Source organism: Heterocephalus glaber, unplaced genomic scaffold, assembly GCF_053883595.1.
Source record: "Heterocephalus glaber isolate CG9 unplaced genomic scaffold, H.glaber_assembly_v1.0 deba00000281, whole genome shotgun sequence".
Classification (NCBI taxonomy): domain Eukaryota; kingdom Metazoa; phylum Chordata; class Mammalia; order Rodentia; family Bathyergidae; genus Heterocephalus; species Heterocephalus glaber.
This window is the reverse complement of record NW_028258139.1, coordinates 1,820,766-1,841,412: the sequence shown is the minus strand read 5'-3', so window position 1 is coordinate 1,841,412 and position 20,647 is coordinate 1,820,766. Positions and strand designations below refer to the sequence as shown.

At 36.3% G+C, this 20,647-nt stretch overlaps 1 protein-coding gene across 4 annotated transcripts in view; it reads right to left on the bottom strand.

Annotated features, from left to right (window-relative positions):
* The window catches only part of Atp6v1h (ATPase H+ transporting V1 subunit H), a 172,177-nt gene that overhangs the window by 89,306 nt on the left and 62,224 nt on the right, over positions 1-20,647 (bottom strand). For 2 of the 4 annotated variants that reach the window (XM_004837513.4, XM_004837512.3), the window contains exons 5-7: positions 15,701-15,814; positions 14,070-14,174; positions 10,279-10,332 (exon numbers count right to left, since the gene is read on the bottom strand). In XM_004837513.4, coding sequence (XP_004837570.1) covers positions 10,279-10,332; positions 14,070-14,174; positions 15,701-15,814 — 273 coding nt within the window. The remainder of the gene's footprint in view (positions 1-10,278; positions 10,333-14,069; positions 14,175-15,700; positions 15,815-20,647) is intronic. The other 2 variants (XM_087185499.1, XM_004837514.3) reach the window with 1 other exon arrangement.

Here is a 20,647-nt window from a genome sequence, read left to right as displayed (position 1 = left end):
TTAGTTCATAGTTGGCTGGCTCCAAGACAGGGTGGCATGGCAAAGGGGCATCAAAGAGGATAAACAGTTCATGGCAGGCAGAAGGCAGCAAAGAAGCAGCAGCAGGCTGACTCTCCATTTTATGCCTTTCAGGCTACCTGCCCTTTGGGTGGTACTACCCATACCCAGGGTGGGTCTTACCATTATCCACACCCAGAACTATTTCAAGCCAATAAGTGAACTAATTTAGTAATCACACATTTAATCCCAAAATCACACACCTTCAATCCAGCCACCTCTGAAAAACCCCACTTATGACCATATGAGGCTTTAAGGGGACATCTAGACACAAGTCATAACACCATGTGATACCATAGTTCAAACATAAAAAGTACAAAACAAAAAAAAATGATATTAAAGCTGTAAGAAAAAAAACACAAAATCATTTATACAGGCAAACTCCTTAAAATAACAGCAGATTTCTCAGCAGAAATTCTAAGGATCAGGAGGACATGTATTTGGAGGTATTAAAGAAAATAACCATGAACCTAGAATACTATATCCAATAAAGCCATCTATCAGAATTAAAGGAGAAATAAAGACTTTCCAAGATAACCAGAGACTAAAGGAATTTATAACTACTAAGCACTGTATAAGATCCTTAAAGAAACACTACACATGAAAGGGAAGAGTAGGCTAACAAATGACTATCAGGAAAGACTCAAAACATCACAAAAATAAAAAATCAGGAATTAGTAATACCTTTCAATAATAGCCCTAAATATAAATAGCATTAATTCTCCAATTAAAAGAGACAGACTGGCAGACTGGATTAAGAAGACTCACTATATGTTACCTTCAAGAAACACACCTCACCCTCAAAGACTTAGACAGAAAGTAAAAAGATAGAAAATTATACTCCATGCTAGTAGAATCTGAAAGTAAGTAGGAGTAACTATACTCATATTTGATAAAAGAGACTTCAAGTCAAAATTATTCAGAGAAGATAAAGAAGGTCACTACATATTGGTAAAGGGAATTCACCACCAAGGAGAGAAAATTGTACTAAACAGATAGGACTGAATGTTAACACACCAAATTTCATAAAACAAACACTACTCGACATAAAAGGTCCAAAAGATCCCAATAAAATTAGAGCAGGTGACTTCAATGCTCTACTTTCAGAAATAGATAGATCATCCAGACCAAAAAAAAAAAAAATCAACAAAGACATATCAGTTAAAGTACACTACAGAGCAAATGGACTTTAATAAACATCCACAAAATGTTCTATCAAATAACAACAGAATTCACATTCTTTTCAGCATCTCAAAGAACTTCCTCCAAAACAGAACGCATCTTAGGGAAGCAAGTCTTAACACATATAAAAATGCTGAAATAAATTCATGCATCCTATCAGATCACAATGAAACAAAACTAAAAATCAATGAGAGAAACCATAAAAACTACATAAACATGTGGCAATTGACTAATACACTCCTGAACATTCAGTGAAAAATTAGTGGGTCATTGAGGAAATGGCACGAATTAAAAATTTCTAGAATCAAATGTTAAATGGAAATATAACATAGCCAACATAGAGACCCAGTGAACATAACTCTAAAAGAAAAGTTTATGGCCATGCATGTCTTCATCAAAAAATCAAAGCAACTACAGATAAATAACCTAATGATGCATCTCAACATATCCAAAAAGCAAGAACAAGCTCAACAGAGAGAAAGAAATAGTAAAGACCAGAGCTGAAATTAATGAAATGGAGGCTAAAAGAGCAATACAAAGGATCAATGAAACAAAGAGTTGGTTAGCCAAACTAACCACAAAAGAAAAAGAGAAAAGACCTAAATGAGTTAAGCCCCAAACAAAAACCTTCTTAATCTTAGTAGGAGGTTTAGATTTTAAAGCTGTAGTCCTATTAAGTCACTGGCTCATCCCTGGCTGAGAATGACTCCTCAGTTTCCAACACAGTCTATATAACACACTCAGTGACACCATATACGGGATCCCCCTTCAGGATCAAACAAGGCTTCTACCTTCTCAACCTTCCCACATCCTTTCCCAAATTGCAATTATTCTTCCAAGCCCTTGTTTTTATAAAGTTACATAATGATCATGGTTGTACAACTCCATAAATATATTTAAAAAGCATTTTACTGTAAATGGGTGAATTTTTATCATATGGGTAATATATTTCAATAAAGCTATTTTTTAAACCCTAAATGAAATTTTTTAAAATTTACATCTTCACTTACACTAACCACATTTCCAAGTGCTCTAGAATCACACATAGCTAGTGGCTGCCATAATGGGTGGTGCAGACACACAGAACCTTGCAGCCATCCCAAAAAGTTCTACTGAACAGAACTGCTCAGAAACACTAAGTGGCAAGAAAATAAGAAGAGACTCTCGCAACTTAAGTCACTACCAGTGAAACAATATGTATCTAGAAAAACTAATGCTAGGCTACATATGCAGCAAAAGTAGCCAGAGAATAGGATATAGTCAAATGCAGAAGCTAGGAGTCATTTTCCTCTCCTATTCACTGATATAAGTGAAAGCGGTCTGAAGAAAAAGGAAAGCAGAAAGAGAAACAAAAATTCCCATATTCTGTCTTTTAAAGTCTGTGAGAGATCACAATATTCTTTGTCACAGCACTGGCCCAACAATCCACTGCCCAGGCTGTGCTGCTTCCCCAGAAGATAAAATTTATAATTCACAGTCAAAAGTCAGAAAAAAATTGAACAGATAACTTAAAATAAATTTATATAATTTAAGGTTGTCTATTATTTCTGCAACATAAGACATCTAAAGGAAACTCCATTTATATAATGTTAATTAAAGTGGAATTATTTACTCAGAACTTACAACAAAATTTCTACGGACATTTTAAGACAATGAATCATGTTTCTCATTTTGCCGAGCGCAGTTTTTTGTTTGTTTGTTGTACACTGCCATCAAGTGGCAACAATATATAATGCAATTTACCAAACGCTTTTCCCCACTCTGAAAACAGAAAGGGACTTTAAAACAAAATATTGATACATTAAAAAGTCCATGGGCCAGGGATTTAGCTCAGTGGTTTCATCGCCTGCTGCGCAAGCGCAAGGACCCAAGTTCAATCCCCAGTACAAAAAAAAAAAGTTCAAGCAAGCAGTGTGACATGAGAATGCCTAAAACTTCAATTACAGTTCAGATGCCTCAACAATAATTCTCTTACTAAGAAATTCATTTCGTTTGGGTATCTGCCATTGAGGAGCTGTGTGACTTTGAACATGGTCATGACTTCTCTGCTCAAGCTCACTGCTCATCCACAAAATATGGCTAATATATGACCTACACTGAAGAGTTAACTATTTAAGGTTATTTAAATATGAGTTAAAACAGTACCAGGCACAGAGTAAGTGTTCAATAAATACTGCTTTCAGCTTAAGATCTACCCATTAAAATACAAGCATCAAAAGAAGGGATGACATTGTTCTCAACTTGAGATTTGCTTTTCAAGTTTATAGCCATCTGAAAAATAAGCCTCCAGAAAAGTCAGAGAATAGATTCAGATTTGAGGGGCACTAAAGGGAACCAAGTGGAAATCAAAGGTGATCTTCACCTTACTCACAATTAGCTCTGATGCTCATCCCATTTGCAATGTATGTACATAAATCTACTAGATAAACCACTGACACTGCCAACTCCATTAGTTTTGTTTCTCCAACACGCTTGACAGAAAAAAGCAAAGTTAAGAATACTATGTCAGCAGACACTGCATCTCATCTAAGCTTTAATAACTTGCAAATATTTGGAACAAGTACTGAAACAATTTTATAAGGCAAATGATTATGAAAATATCTTCTTTTAAAAAAAATCTACCACTATGTCTAAAATACATAATTTTTCATAATTTCAAACTGGCAGAAATTTAAATCATTTTCCAATTGTATAGCTGAATAACAAAACTTCTTATCTACCACTTCCTCTCCCCACCCTGGCCCCAAGTTTGTTCATCTAGTTCTACACCTAATCCTGACTCGACTTCAGATTCCCTTTCCTGGCCCAACATTACTTGTCAAAGCCTGAATTCAACCCATGTCCCAAAGGGAAGGCCAGTTTTTGTCTCTGAAATGAACTCCTTCACTCTAGCCTTAGAACACACATACAGGTAGGGTCTATCGATTACAGAAACTCCAGTAATAAATATAGATATTAAATGGTTTCTACAAGCTTCATTTACATCTATATTAGGCAGCTTGTAGACACTCTTCTCTAAAGATGCTAATGTCCCTGAAGTATTTCCAACAAATGAAGCTAGACGTACCTCACCTTCATTTCTACCTTTTTCCCTGTCTTTCTCTCAACTGGCTCCAATCATGCTCATGTTTACTTGTTGCCAGTTTCTAAGCTATTAGAGTACAGCAAAGTTAAACTATTCCCAAATGGGGAAAGAGGACACTAGCCAAAAACTTGGGGAGCCATGATCAGTCTTAACCTTCCTCTTCACTCTAAAAATATGTAGGAAGAGACCAGTTGAAAAATGGGGGTGAGGAGCAGAGGAGGCTTCCAGGTCAGCAAGACACAGCTCCCAGTGCACAGGAGGCTTCTGGGTCCACATGCCAAAGCTCCCAGTGCAGAGTAGGAGGCTTTCAGGCCAACCTACCACTGCTGCCAGCACAGAGGAGGTGAGACAGATCGGTGTCAACATCAACCACCCCCCACCCCAGACCCCCACTGAAATGAGAAGACATGTAAACAAGCCTCAGAACCACACTTCCAGATCACCTATGGCAACCCCAAAGGGAAACAAGATGGAACACTCTGATACTCAACCACCTGGACTCACTGAATGGGCAACAAAAGAGGATCTGGAAAAAATGAAAACAGAAATAATTTCTCACATAACAGCAGAGATTGTGCCCACAGTGCAAGACATGAATAATAAATCTAGTGACAACACAGATAAAAAAATAGAGTAGCTCAGAAACATGATGGAATTCCAACATAGGAAACAAATGGAATCCATAAAACAGATGCAAACACATTTCCAGGAGATTAAAAACTTCACTGAAAGTCTATGCTGCAGAATGAGCAAATGTGAGAACAGAATTTCAGATACAGAAGATTTAAATTAGGGACTAAGAAAAGAAAAATTGCTTTAAAATTGTAAGGGACCACAAGAAATCAATCCAGCAGCTGCTAGACAATGCAAAGAAGAATAACATAAGACTGATCAGAGTCAATGAAGAAAGAGAAGAGAGTTCAGATGACATTAAAAAACTGTTCAAAGAAGTAATGGCAGAAAACTTCCCAAGCAGGGGAAAAGAACTTGACATACAGATAAGGGAGGCATATAGGACTCCAACTAGACTTGATCAAAAACACTCTACACATAGGCATATAATTGTTGAGATCCCAGAAACCCAAAAGAAGAACAAAGTTCTACAAGCAGTTAAGAGAAAAGAAACAAATTACATACAAAGGAAAGCCCATCAGAATCACAGCAGACTTCTCAGCACAAACCCTCAAGGCAAAAAGAGCTTCTAGTGATGTATTTCAAGCCCTAAAGGAAAACAACCTCCAACCCAGATGGATGTACCCTGCAAAACTATCTTTCAAAATTGATGGAGAAATAAGATACTTTCATGACAAAGAGCACCTTAGGAACTTCATGAATACCTAAACAGCACTCCAAAAAATTTTAGACAATATCCTAGAAAAAGACAATGATGATCACAACCCCAGGAAGCCCAGCAGAACGAATCCACCTGGCACGACAAGAATTTAAAAGCAAAGGGGGAGAATTCAACAAAAAGAAAAGGTCATGACAAGGATAACCCAATACATATCAGTCATAACCATCAAACCTAATGGTCTCAACTCACCAATCAAAAGAAATAGACTGGCAGAAGAAGAAGCAAAATCCAACAATATCCTGCATACAAGAAACCCACAATTCAAAAACAAACTCATAGACTGAAAGTTAAAGGGTGGAAAACAATACTCCATGTGACAGGAACCAAAAAAAAAGGCAGGAGCAGCTATCCTCTATGCAGATCAAGTGGATTTCAAACCAACACTGATTAAGAGAGACAAAGAAGGACACCACATCCTTGTAAAGGGAAGAATCCAACAGGAAGAGATAACAATCATAAATATCAATGCACCAAACACTAGTGCTCCCAACTATAGAAAATAAATACTAATGGACATGAAAAATCATATAAGCACTAATACAGTAATAGCGGGGGACCTTACTACCCCATTGTCACAAATAGATAGATAAACTAGACAAAAAACAAGGAATGAAATACTAGAATTCAATTGAACTCTTGAACAAATGAGCTTAACAGATGTTTAAAGAGTGTTCCACCCCACAAAATCAGAATACACATTCTATTCTGCTGCACACAGATCGTTCTCCAAAATAGACCACATACTCACTCATAGAACATATTTAGGTAAGTGCAAAGGAATTGAAGTTATCCCTTGCATATTATCAGACCATAGTGCCAGGAAATTGGAGATCAATAGCAAAAGAAGCTGCAAAAATTTCATGAACACATGGAAATTGAGCAACAAATTTCTGAATAACCAATAGGTCACAGAGGAAATTAAAGAAGAAATCAGACAGTTCCTTCAATTAAAGGACAATGACAATACAACGTATCAGAATCTGTGGGACACAATGAAAGCAGTCTTAGGAGGGAAATTCATAGCAGTGAATACACATATTAGGAAAACAGAACGAGCCCAACTAAATAACCTGATGCTGAACCTGAAGCTTCTAGAAAAAGAAGAGCAGGACAAACCCAAAGCCCATAGAAAGGAGGAAATTATAAAGATCAGAGCAGAAATCAATGCAATGGAGACTAAGAGAACAACACAAAAAATATCAATGAAGCCAACAGCTGGTTCTTTGAAAGAATCAACAAAATTGACAAACCCTTAGCCAACCTTATCAGAAAAAGGAAAGAAAAGACCCAAATCCATGCAAAGATGAATGAAAAGGATGAAACTGCAATGGACCCAGCAGAAATCCAGAGGATCATCAATACCTACTTCGAGAACCTATACGCCAATAAGATGGAAAAAACACAGAAGAAACGGACAGATTCCTAGATACATATGAATTACCAAAGGTGAATGAAGAAGACCTAAAAATTCTAAACAACCCAATATCAACCAATGAAATTAAAAATGTAATTAAAAACTTACCAACTAAGAAAAGCCCAGGTCCTGATGGCTTCACCACTGAATTCTACAAGACATTTAGAGAGGAACTACTGCCACTGCTGTTTAAACTCTTTAATGAAATTGAAAGGGAAGCAATACTCCTGAATTCATTCCTGGAAACAAGCATCATCTTGATCCCCAAAGCAGAGAAAGACCCAACTGAAAAAGAGAACTATAGGCCAATCTCGCTAATGAACATAGATGCAAAAATCCTTAGTAAGATACTGGCAAGTAGAATGCAAAAGATCATCAAGAAGATCATACACCCTGATCAAGTGGGATTCATCCCAGGGATGCAGGGATGGTTCAACATACACAAATCAATCAATGTAATACACTATATCAATAGAGCCAAGGAAAAAAACCATAAGATTATCTCCATAGATGCAAAAACAGCATTGACAAAATCCAACATACATTTATGATAAAACCCTACAAAAAATTGGAATAGACGGTCTCTACCTCAATTCGATAAAAGCCATCTATGAAAAACCCACAACCAATATCATACTAAATGGTCAAAAACTGAAATCCTTCACACTAAAATCAGGAACAAGACAAGGATGTCCACTAACAACATTCCTGTTCAATATAGTTCTGGAAACATTAGCCATGGCATTTAGACAAGAAAAGAAATAAAAGGAATAAAAATAGGAAATGAAGAAGTCAAATTGTCATTATTTGCAGATGACATGATATTCTATATAGAAGACTCCAGGAACTCCACCAAAAGACTTCTAGACTTAATAACTAAATTCGGTAAAGTAGCTGGATAGAAGGTCAACAAACAAAAATCAATAGCTTTCCCCTACAGGAATGACAGACTCACTGAGAGACAAATAGGGCAAAAAATTCTTTTCACAATAGCATCCAAAATACTGAAATACCTAGGAAATCAACCTAACAAAAGAAATCAAAGAACTCTTCTCTGAAAGCTATAGCACTCTGAAAAGAGAGATTGAAGAAGATATCAGAAAATGGAAAGACATCCCTTGATACTGGGTAGGAAGGATCAACAGTGAAAATGGCCAATCCAAAAATTCATTTGGAACAAGAAGAGACCCAGAATAGCAAAAGCAATTCTAGGTAACAGAGACATGGCAGGGGGTATCACAATCCCCAACCTACAACTCTACTACAAAGCTACCGTGATAAAAACAGCATGGTACTGGCAAAGAAACAGACCTGAGGACCAGTGGAACCAATTAGAAGATGGAGAAACAACTCCAGACACACTCAGCCACCTCATCTTCCACAAACGAGCCAAACACCCTCACTGGAGGAAAGATAGACTCTTTAATAAATGGTGATGGAGAAATTGGGTTTTAATCTGCCAAAGACTAAAACTAGACCTATATCTCTCACCATGCACTAAACTAAAATCAAAATGGATGAAAGATCTAAATATTAAAACAGAAACCCTGAACCAGCTGGAACAGAAGTTAGGTAGAACTCTTGAAGACAATGGTGTCAGAAAAGATTTTATGAACAAAACCTCAGTTGCCCGTGAACCAGCACAAACAATCAACAAGTGGGATCTCTTCTTATTAAAAGGCTTCTGCACAGCAAGAGAAACCACCAGCAGTGTGAAGAGATAACCCACAATGTGGGGAAAAAATTTTCACCAGTGGTCCCTCAGACAAAGGTCTACTATCTAGAATCTATAAAGAACTTAAAATAATCAGACCTCCCAAATTTAAAGACCCAATCCAAAAATGGGCATCTGAAATGAACAGACATTTCTCACACAAAGAAGTAGAAATGACAAATAAACATAGGAAAAAATGTTCAACATCACTGGTCATTCGAGAGATGCAAATGAAAACCAGGATGAGATTTCACCTCACCCCAGAAAGAATGGCTGCTATCAAGAAATCAACCAATAACAACTGCCGGTGGGGCTGTGGGGAAAGAGGAACCCTGCTCCACTGCTGGTGGGAGTGTAGACTGGTGCAACCACTGTGGAAATCAGTGTGAAGATACCTCAAAGAACTAGGACTGGGAGTCCCATTTGACCCAGCTATTCCCCTGCTGGGTATCTTCCCCAAAGAATTAAAAGAATCATACCACAATGATATATGTGCACCCATGTTCATAGCAACACAGTTTGTAATAGCTAAAACTTGGAAACAGCCCAAATGCCCATCAACTGGAGACTGGATAAAGAAAATGTGGGGTTTTTATAAAATGGAGTACTACTCAGCCATCAAAAATGAAAACTTAGAGACATTTATTGCTAAAGGGATACACACTGGGGCGATCCTCTTAAGTGAAATAAATAGGACACACATGTGTAAATACCGAATAGTTTCTCTAGCATGAGAAACTGAAAGTGTAAATAAGGCCTAAAAGGTATAACAGATAATGTGAAATTGGAAGAAAAGGGGCAAAGAGAAGGGGAAGTGGGAGGGGTAGGGGAAAGGAAAGAAGGGAATGGAATTAATATGAGAAAATGAAAAAAAGGAAACAAAGTCTTTGCAAATAGGGAGGGATGGAGGGGTTGAAGGGATGGCAGGGAAGGGGAAAAAAAAAAAGAAAACTGGGGGTGAGTGGGCCCAGGTCTGTCCACACTGTAGTCCTCGTGAAGCCCTGACAAGCACAGTACAACAATACACTATAGTACCATCTGTTAACTGAACTCCTGTCAATTGTTTGATGTATTGTTAGACATCAAACCTCTTGGTTAGACAAATACTAGTTTATTAGACAGGTGAAGTGTGAAGACAGTAACTTCATTATTATATGCTCCAGTTGTATACCTGAATTCAAACTCCTGCTCTGATTCTCAAGTCTAAATAAAGTGACCAAAAAAAAAAAAAACAAAGAACAGGGAAAAACAACTCTCATGTCTACCACAGAAAAAGTGATCACCACAGACCATAAATATTTATATATACTTTGACAATGCAATTAACCTCACTAGAGGTGGGGGACACTTCATAGTCACAGATTTACATTTTCAGAACTAGTAAACACCTTCAAAATTTTAAGTATCTGTGACTCAAAATAATTATTTTCAGGGTGTTAGAAAGCTGGTGAATCAAGGAGGAATGTACTTACATCACTTGAAGAGACTGTTCCTGTTTCAACAGCAACACCGCTACCACGCAGTTTCTATTATGAAATAAATGTCTTATTACTTAGTTTTGTTTTAAACTCTATCCTAGCTTACTAGCTTACCAAGGAAGCTAAGTGAATTTTATAATTACTTTCTCTAATCCTACTTTATAAAAGCATGAGGACGATATAAAATACTCTAAACGTCATACTCTTCCAGATATCTTAAGCAATATATCACTAAAAGTGGAACAGTAAACAATCTGAGTGCTAAGCTACAGCTAAATTTCCTAAGTGAAGCTAGCAAAAGTCTCCATCTCAAGATTTACTTACTGAATTGTTTTTCTAGTAAGATGACTGCCTTACACTGAACTAGCAACATTATATTCTATGGTAAAGCTTTTCAAAACAGGTGCCTGATGACAGGAAGATACTACAAGAGACTCAAAATTAGGTTTTCCACAGCAATGCTAATAATGCTAATAACAACCAACATCTCAGATGTTACATAGAATGACCCAAGAAAACATAAGTTAGAAAGTTAAAGACTGAAAGTGTAAGAAAAAAAGAGGTAATGGATTTCTAAAAGGAAATTACTTATTTTCTTTTATTCAGTAACTGCCAACTAGATACGCACCAAAAAGTTGCATTATAAAGTGAAAGAACAAAAGCTGCATTATAAAGTGAAAGAACAAAACATCCAAACTTGCAATTAACTTGGACTTTTTCAAAGTTTATTTCTCCTGGAATTATGAAAATATGGCCATTTTTACGTGCGTTAAAATACTTATGGAGGCCAGGGATTTAGCTCAGTGGTTTCGCCACCTGCTGCACAAGCACAAGGACCCAAGTTCGATTCCCAGTACCAAAAAAAAAAAAAAACTTATGGAAGAGAAAAATAGTACTATTACATGATACATATAGCACTAATGTATGACATTTGAGCAAGAGCAATAATCCTGTTACTTTCTTTAAACAAGAAGTCCTCAATCTAATCCTGATAAAAAGCTATGAAACAAGTGTCTGCCCACAGCAAGAGAGACAGTATGTACAGAGCCACACAGAAGTAGTTCTCAGACTGAGAAGCAAAGCCAGGCTATGTGGTGCCCTGAAAAATCACCTAATAGTTATATTTGCAAAGCAGAAATCCCAAACGAAACTGAAAGCCAAAGATTATGACAGGAAAAGTATATAAGAAAGACACAGAAAAGGTCTTGAAGAGCATTCCTCTAAAACCAAGAAGCTCGAGTCTAATAAAAACTGTTCTAGACGTTGAAGTATTTTTTTCTTCACTAGTGATGAGAGAAATAATTTCCACCAGCTGTTGGACATGGTTGCATCCATGTAACCATTAAATAGACGTCAGTTATTTCTGAGTGACAAATCATATGTGAGACACTATACAAATGATATTGCTAGGAGCGCAAGACTGAAGTGAAACTGCCTAGAAACCCAGTGGCAAACTGTAACAGTACACTCTTCCCTACCAATTTTCACGGAATAAACTTAGCTACAATACTGTCTTACAAGAAAGCTTACATTAAAGCAGAATGAGCTTTATTTAAAAGGAGAGATAATTTCAAAACCAAAAACAAAGGGGAAGGTGTATTTCCTACTTAAGCATTCTGATTCCAATGATACACATTTAGAAATTTGAATTTCATTTTCACACACCTACTTTTCCATATTTTAAAAACTCTGTTTTGAAGATCTTCGAATTGGTAGCACTTATAAAAATACTTTACAAAACTAAGCCCACGGAAGGGTTAAAATTGATATTATGGGCATTAAAAAGTTAATTTTATTTAAGACAGTCTAAAATATCCCTATCCAGATATAAAAGGCAAGTAACCCAAAAAAAGGTAAATGATAATAAAACAAAACAAATCTAAGCAAAATATCATAGTATCTCTCTTACGCCTCAAATTAAAATCTATTAAAATAACAGGGTCACCAGAAGTCTAAATTACAACTTTACAAATATTTATTTAAAATAGACATTTGCTACTCTAAAGATTTCAACATGAGGGGCCGGGGATTTAGCTCAGTGGTTTCGTCACCTGCTGCACAAGTGCAAGGACCCGAGTTCAATCCCTGCTACCAAAAAAAAAAAAAAAATTAATCAACTGGAAACTGGATAAAGAAAATGTGGTTTTTTTATAAAATGGAGTACTACTCAGCCATAAAGAACAAAAAACTAGAGTCATTTATACCTAAGTGGATGCATATCGAGGCCATACTCCTAAGTGAAATAAATATGACAAACATGTGTAAATACCAAACAGTTTCACTAGTGTGAGAAACTGATAGTGTAAACAAGGGTTAAAATGATTAAAATGAACAACTGATAATCTGAAATAGGAAAAAAGGTCCAAAGATGAAGGAGTGAGGGAAGGGGAAGGGGAAAGGAAAAACTATGAGAAAAGAAAAAAAAAATGGAAATGAAATCTATGTAAATAGGGAAGGGCAGAGGGGGTGAAGGGCACACAGGTAATGGGGAAAAAAAAAATAAGAACCAAGATACATCGTGTGCAGGTTCAAACACCCAATGATAAATGTAAACGAACTGTATACCTAAAATGTACCAATAAAAGAACTAAAAAAAAAAAGATTACAACATGCTATCTATCAATACTATCCTCCTAGTTTCATTCTCCTATACCACCCACCTCCATACCAAAATCTCATTCTCTTCTACCTTCTCTTCCCCAGAATACTCCTCTCCCACTCACTTCCACTACTGTCTTTTTCTGAGCATCACACCACCAAACTTTACCCATACCCCCTAATAGTCACTGCAAGCCCAAAAGAAGCACTCTAAAGAGCCACCATAAATGTCCTGTCTTTTGCCCCATTCTGAGGAACCAAAAAGATAAACACAGAAAACTTGTCATTTTTCTAGTCATTACATAAACTCTCTTCAGCCATGGAGAAGCAGAGCTAGACAAACCCCAAAGTAAGCATGGCCTCATATCTGACATAAGCAGGCCTCATATCTGACACTGGCCATAACTGGTTCAATCCCACAGCCACACTGTGATGTCATAAGAATGAGCCATTGTGTAAAACAGAACCATCTTGCAGCTGGACTGGGCAGCTCCAGACTTACCCAGAGACGCCTGCAAGCCTGGTACAGACTCTGGCCAAGACAAGGACAAGCAGATAGACTAACAAGCTATATAATGTGCTGTTCACAGATGGAAGCTCCCCAATGGCACTCAGAACCAGTTTGTTTATTGATGCATCCAGTTAGACAGTTTGGCCTGGTTACGTAATCAAAAGGGCATAAAAGACCTCACTCTGAACATTCAAAGAGCTGTCTTAAAAGCAAGATTTCTTGCACAAATCCCAGTGGTTTGAAATTCCGAGGCAGAAGTGTGAGCTGCACCTTGGAAGTCTCTTGGCCTGGAGCTTCCCTGCACGCTCTCTCCTGTTGCACTATTCATTTCCTTTATGAGGAAGAGCTCCACATGAGCATGCTCTTTGGAGGTGCGTAGGTACTTTCAGGTCTCCAAGCTGTATAATCTTGCAGCTACCTAGAAGGAAAATACTCCCTGACCACTGAAAATCAAGGGTGGGAAACAACAGCAGTAGAAAAGACAGAAAGGCTTGAACTGAAGACAGGTAAAGAAAGAATGAAGCATGCTACCACACCCAGGAGTAGTCTGGCTTACTTATTAGCAAGTACAACATTTTAATGTTACTTTTTTAATAATTTAACACATTTACTGTAAATAACTTAAGAGAACATGTATGTTACATTTCTTTCAAAGATACTAAAAGAAACTTGTTACCTGTGAACTTAGTTGAGTTTTTATCCAATTAAAATAGTAATTTAAGTCACTGCCTTCCATCAATTCTTTTCCCCAAGCTGCTAATTTGGCAATAATTCTTGCTGCCTGGAAATTAATAAGAAATACATTTGAATACCATATTGATTCTGAGAATCCTACCATATACCTTAAAAGCCAGAGCTTATAACCACTTTGATGCATGATTTTTGTAACACTCAATATCTGCAAAAATGTCTATAATTCATTTTTCATAATTTATTCTTAAATACAAACATTCAAAATATATTTTTTAATATTTCCATTAAAGTGAACTGAAATTAGCTGTGTTTTAAGATTTTCAGGACATTTACCAGATTTCTTTTGCATTTCAAAAGTAAGATTCAGGATTAATTTTAAGACCAGCAAAAAACTTTCAGAAAATAAACAATCTCCCTAAAAGGGGTCCTGTGAGGAACTCAGAGATTGAAAATATTATCAACAGGGCATGCAGAAACAAAAAGAAAAAGACAAAGGAACAAGAGACCTCACATTTATATTTCTAGCAAAAGCTCCATCAGCTCATGATACTCCACAACAATCTGATCCTCAAAATTTTAAAAAGATTGCCCAAAAGTAATTTAAATCATCAAGAAGTTAACTTGGGTTCAGCAGCACACTTAATAATAATAAACTCTGCCCTGACTGTGTTTGTTCTTTAATATATTTGTTAATTTTACTGTACGCTAGGACGTTATTTAAATCTGGCACCCAGACAGTGAAAACAAGCCTTTGCAATTTTAAAGAAGAAAATACATCACTGATTCTTAAAAAATGATTCCAAAATTCTGTTTATTTCATGAATCCTTTTTCTTTTTATAAATGTTTAATAATATACCACATAATATCTGAATATACTAGTGTGTAAATATGATATATGTGGAAGAGAAAGAGACAGAACACAAATGTGCAAAAATGTTTCACGACAGTGATCCTTAATTTGAAAAACTGAAAGACATGGACTGAAATGAGCAGCCTAGAGATCTCCTGCCTGCCCAGATGCAACCCACTCCACACTGGAAATGGAGAAGGCTCTGTATGCAAAGGTTTATTCTCACAATTTTCCGCTAGTCCCTTAAGAATCCATAAAAGATTCTTCAGAGTTAGAGCTGCCGAACGTAGCTCTTCAAGCTAAGTTTAAAACAAGAGAGTTTAAGATATTGAAAAGCAATTAATTAAAATCAAATGAAACAATAACTGCTTCAAAGCAAAATTTAATTTCTACATATAAAAATGTAGTTAATCCTGTTACAGACAATTCTGAGCTGTTTGCACGTGTGAATTCACTATAAAATTTAATGTTAATGAACTCATCCAGTAATCTACAAAACTGCCTCAGTTTTAACTGCCCCAGAGCAGCCCTATCTTCTTACAACTCTCCAATGTTCCCTTTTTTACAGAACATCATTAAGGAAAGCTAATGTCACAGCAGTTATTCCTCTGCAAATAAGAAGCTTACCACGTCATAAACAGCCCAGGGTTATATCTGTCAATTTAAAACTAACAATCTTTTTAAATCCCCTTCATATATGTTATATATATATATATAATATATATATAGTATTTTCCAACAGTATGACCAATATAAAATTTACCATATGAACAGTAAAGGGATCTTGGCGATTCAGCATTGGCAGAAAGTAGGGCCAGGCAGTGTTCTTGCTACGTTTTGCATAGTCAAAGAAAATGCTGACACGTTGGTGATTTTCCTAAAACAGAAAAGGAATTTTATCACTACTCTAAATGAATTTTACTAAAGAATGTAACAACTGATTCTTAACGTTTCATTTTATATTCCATCCGTGTATGCTCTTTTTCCATTACTTATATAATTTGTGTTTCTGTCATTATTGTTACATTATTATTACATGGTAGGGATATGTATATTACAAATAAAATCACCACTAATAACTATGATTACTTTAAATCACAAGGTGTGGAAAGAAAAGCTACATTTATTCTCAACCCGTACCTGAGCTAACAGTCTCCACACTTCTACCAACAACAAAGTACATGTACCTACAGCTTAAAAAAACAAAAAAAAGTAAATACCTATGAATCAACCTAACCAAGGAGGTAAAAGACCTCTATAGTGAAAACTATAGAACTCTGAAGAAAGAAACTAAAGAGGACATTAGTAAATGGAAAGATACACCCTGTTCCTGGATAGGTAGTATTAGTATCATTAAAATGGCCAAATTACCCAAAGTGATATATAGGTATAACACAATCCCTACTAAAATAACAGCAACATTCTTTATAAACCTAGAAGAAACAATCTTAAAATTTATACAGAACCAGAAAAGATCAGAATAGACAAAACTTAAGCAATAAGAAGAGGAAAGGGGAGGGCATCACAATTCCTTTTTTTTCCCCATTAAGTTTACTGGTCCATTTTAGGTATAAAATACATTGACATACATCATTGGGATCTTGTACCATTACATGAGTATCTTGGTTCTTATTTTTTTCCCCTTCCCCTGCCCTCCCTTCACCCCCTCCACCCTTCCCTATTTGCAAAGACTTTGTTTCCATTTTTTTCCTTTTCTCATGTTTTTTCTTTTCCCTTCTTTCCTTTCCCCTACCCCTCCCACTTCCCCTGCTCCTTTAGACCTTTTCTTCTGGTTACACAATATCAATTATACATTTTTTAAATTACAATATCAAGATCTAGGAGCCATTACCACAGATTTTACAGAATTTAAAGGATATAGAAAGCATATTATAAAAATCTTTTTTGAAATAAATTTGACAACTTCTAAGTACCTTGGAAGACAAATTAATGAAACTAACTCTGGATGAAATATAAAATTTGAATAGCACCTATTTAAGAAAGTATATTCCTAGCTTGAAAACCTACCTATATGACAACAACAGGCTCATATACATTTTCACTGATACATTGTATCAAACATTTAAAGCAGAAACAAAAAGGAACACTTCTCCCCTCATTTTAGGAACTCAACATTGTGCTAATCCTAAAACTGGATAAAGATAATAGAAGAAAAAGGTATGAACATAGATAGAAATTTGTTTAACAAAACAAACTCTTAGAAGTCAGATCTGGCAGTATGTAGAAAGTGGTTTTATTATAGGGATGGCAGTGTTGGTTCAGCATTGGAAGATCCACTCCCAAAAGTCATCATTTTAACAGAGAAAAGGAAAAAGCCATGTGATCCTGTCATTAGTTGGAGAAAAAATATCAGACTAAATTCTACTGCTGTTCATGGTAAAAGCTATCAGGAGACTAGAAGTAGAACAGAACCTTCTCAACAGATAAAAGACATGTATTCCACACTTCCAGCAAAATGCCTTATATGAATGGAGAAGATACAATGCTTGCTTTCTCCCTAAGGTGAGGACCAAGGGCAGATATGCCTACTCTTCATCTGTCCATTAAACTTTGAAACATAGGATTAAACCAAAATAGTCTGGCAATAAAATGACATAATTAGGATAGGATTGGCAAGGTAGAAGCAATTCTTGATTTTAAGTTATACTACAAAGCTACAATAACAAAAAGAGCATGGTACTGGCACAAAAATAGACATGCAGGCCAATAAGATAGAACATAATACATTAGTACAGAAACAACTCCATGTACCTTCAGTTATCTGATTTTTTTACAAAGGGGCCAAAAATATACACTGGAGAGAAAATTAACTCTTTAACAAATGGTGCTGGGAAAACTGGTTACCCATATGCAAAAGAATGAAACTAGACCAATACCCCTCACCCTATACTAAAATCAAATCAAAATAGTCAAGATATCAATATAAAAACAAACTTTGAAACTTCTAGAAGATAACATAGGAGCAACTCCTGAAGCAACAGGCACAAGCAAGGACTTCCTGAACAGAACTCTTAGTAGCATATAAAATAATACCAAGAATCAACAAATGGAACTAACACAAATTAGAAAGCTTCTGCACAGCAAAAGAAACAACAGTGAAGAGACAACCTTCAAAATGCCAAAAAATTTGCTAGCTGCTCTTCTGAGGACTAATATCTAGAATATACAAAGAACTCAAAAATATCAACCTAAAAAAACAACCTAATCAAAAAATGGGTAAATGAACTAAATAGGCACTTCTCAAGAGAAGTAAAAATGGCCAATAAATACATGAAAAAATGCTTCCCTTTACCCATTAGGGAAATGCTTAACAAAACAACTCTGAGATTCCATCTTATTCCAGTCAGAATGGCTATCTCCAAAAACACACAAAAAAACAACAAATGGGCTCAAAACTTAAAACTGGAGCTTGGAACAGTGGCACCCACCTCTAGTCTCAGCTACTCAAGAAGCTGATGCAGGAGGATCTCTTGTGCTAAGGCATACAAGGCCAGCCAGGGCAACATAAACTCCATCAGAAAAAGAAAAAAAGGGCCAGGGATTTAGCTCAGTGATACCACGCCTGCCTTGCAAGGGCAAGGTCCTGAGTTCAATCTGGTACCGGAAAAAAAAAAATAGATAGATAGGGCTTGGGGGGATGCACAGCTTAGTGGTAGAGCACTTGCTTAGAATGCAGTAAGTCCCTAGGTTCAATCACCAGCATTGTATTATTTATTTAAATTATAAGGTACTCAAGAAAGAACAAAGTTGAATGTAAAAGAATTGTGAACACTAATAATTCTATGCCAATGAAACTATCCTACAAATTTACAGACTACAGAAAAAGAATTAACACAAAATTTAGCAAATACTGTACTTTTCCTGAGGAACCTATTGGTTTCATCCAATCAAGAGACCCCTGGAAAAACTTTAGCTAAAGTCCAGTGGTGAAAATTCAATATATCAAAATAAAATTAATATATAAATGTTCTGACATAGCAAAAAAAAATTATAATTCTAGAATGAAAGAAGAAAAGGAGGAAGTAGAATAAGCTCATTGACTGTTGCAAATCAAAGACACGATTAAAAATGGCCAGGGCTGGGGGTAAATGTTATGGCTTGCGTCAGGATGTCCCCTCAAAGCCTCATGTGGTCATAGGTAGGGCTTTTTCAAAAGCGGCTGGATCCAGAGTGTGGCACTGGGATTGATTCATGGTGCAACACTAGGATCAAGGGCACTAGGATTAAGGGTGAGTGCTACCTGCCCTAAGTAGTCTGAATAAGATAAAAGGGGTAGAAAGACACCACTAAGGTCTCTTGTTGCTTTTGCTGTCTTTGCCTGCAATGAACTGTTTCTCCTCTGTGACGTCCCTCTGCCACGTGCCACTGCCTTGGGGCCATCCAACTACAGACTGAAACCTCTACAACTCCACAAACTAGAAGCCAAATAAACCTTTCCTCCTTTAACTTGTTGGTGTCAGGTATTTTGTCTTCAGTGATGAGAAAAGACAGTAAAGTTCAGGAGTGGAACACATGCTTAGCATGTGTAAAACATGTTCAATCCTAGCAACAAAAAATTACTAATAAAACAGGAATTTACAAACATTCCTAAGACACAAACACATATTTAAACAAATGGAATGACATTTCTTATTCTTGGATAGAAAAATCAATATCATAATGAAGTCATTTTTCCTTAAGTTAATTTATAAATTTTGGGCCGGGGATTTAGCTCAGTGGTTCCACTGCCTGCTGCACAAGTGCAAGGACCCAAGTTCGATCCCCAGTACCAAAAAAAAAAAAGAATAGAAAACAAATTTATAAATTTTAAAATGCCAACAAACTACTTTATAAAGCCAGATAAGCTCGTGTTCAAGGTCATACAAAAGAAAAAGCTAGGAAAACAATGAAGGTTAAAAAAAAAAGCTATAAAGGGAGACAGGCACAGGATCCTCTATGATTAAACCTGGGTGGTACTGGGACATGATGACACAGGCCTTCCAAAAGAACGGGGCAGAATAGTGATGGCAAGCCTCTGAGAGGTTTGCATGGTAACAAACGGCCTGCTGCATGCCAAAGGCTCGCCACTGCTGGCACAGAAGGTCCAAATAAAACCTAGATGCAGGGAGGCTTAACCTCAAAGGCAGCATCGCACCGCCACGAGAAAGACAAACATTTTAATCAAACACTGCTAGGACAACTGGATGGTCATTTGGAAAAAAATGAAAAATTACGTTATACCACACACAAGAACCAACTCTAAATGAATGAGACATCCAAATGCAAAAAAATGAAACTATATAAGTACTAAAAGACAGCATTGGTGAATTCCACAATAACTTAGCTATAAAGAAAAACTTTCTCTCAGGAAGCTTAGGCAAGAGGGTCACCAAGAGTCCAAGGGCTACAAAGTGAGGTTCAAAGCCAGCCTGAACTACAGAGAGGCCCTGTCTCAAAAAAAAAAGAAAAGAAAACTTTCTATGATCAAAAATCCAGACAAAAAAATATTGATAAATTACACTAAGTAGTAAAAATAAATTTTGCCATTCAAAAAATATCATAAGCAAAGTAAAAAAGTAAATAAACCTGGAAAAAATTTGTTCTATACATTACAGATATATCCCTCTATATAAAGAATTCTTAAAAATTGGCCAGGGATGAAGCACAGTGGCGCCACACCTGCCTGGTAAGCGTAAGGTCCTGGGTTTGA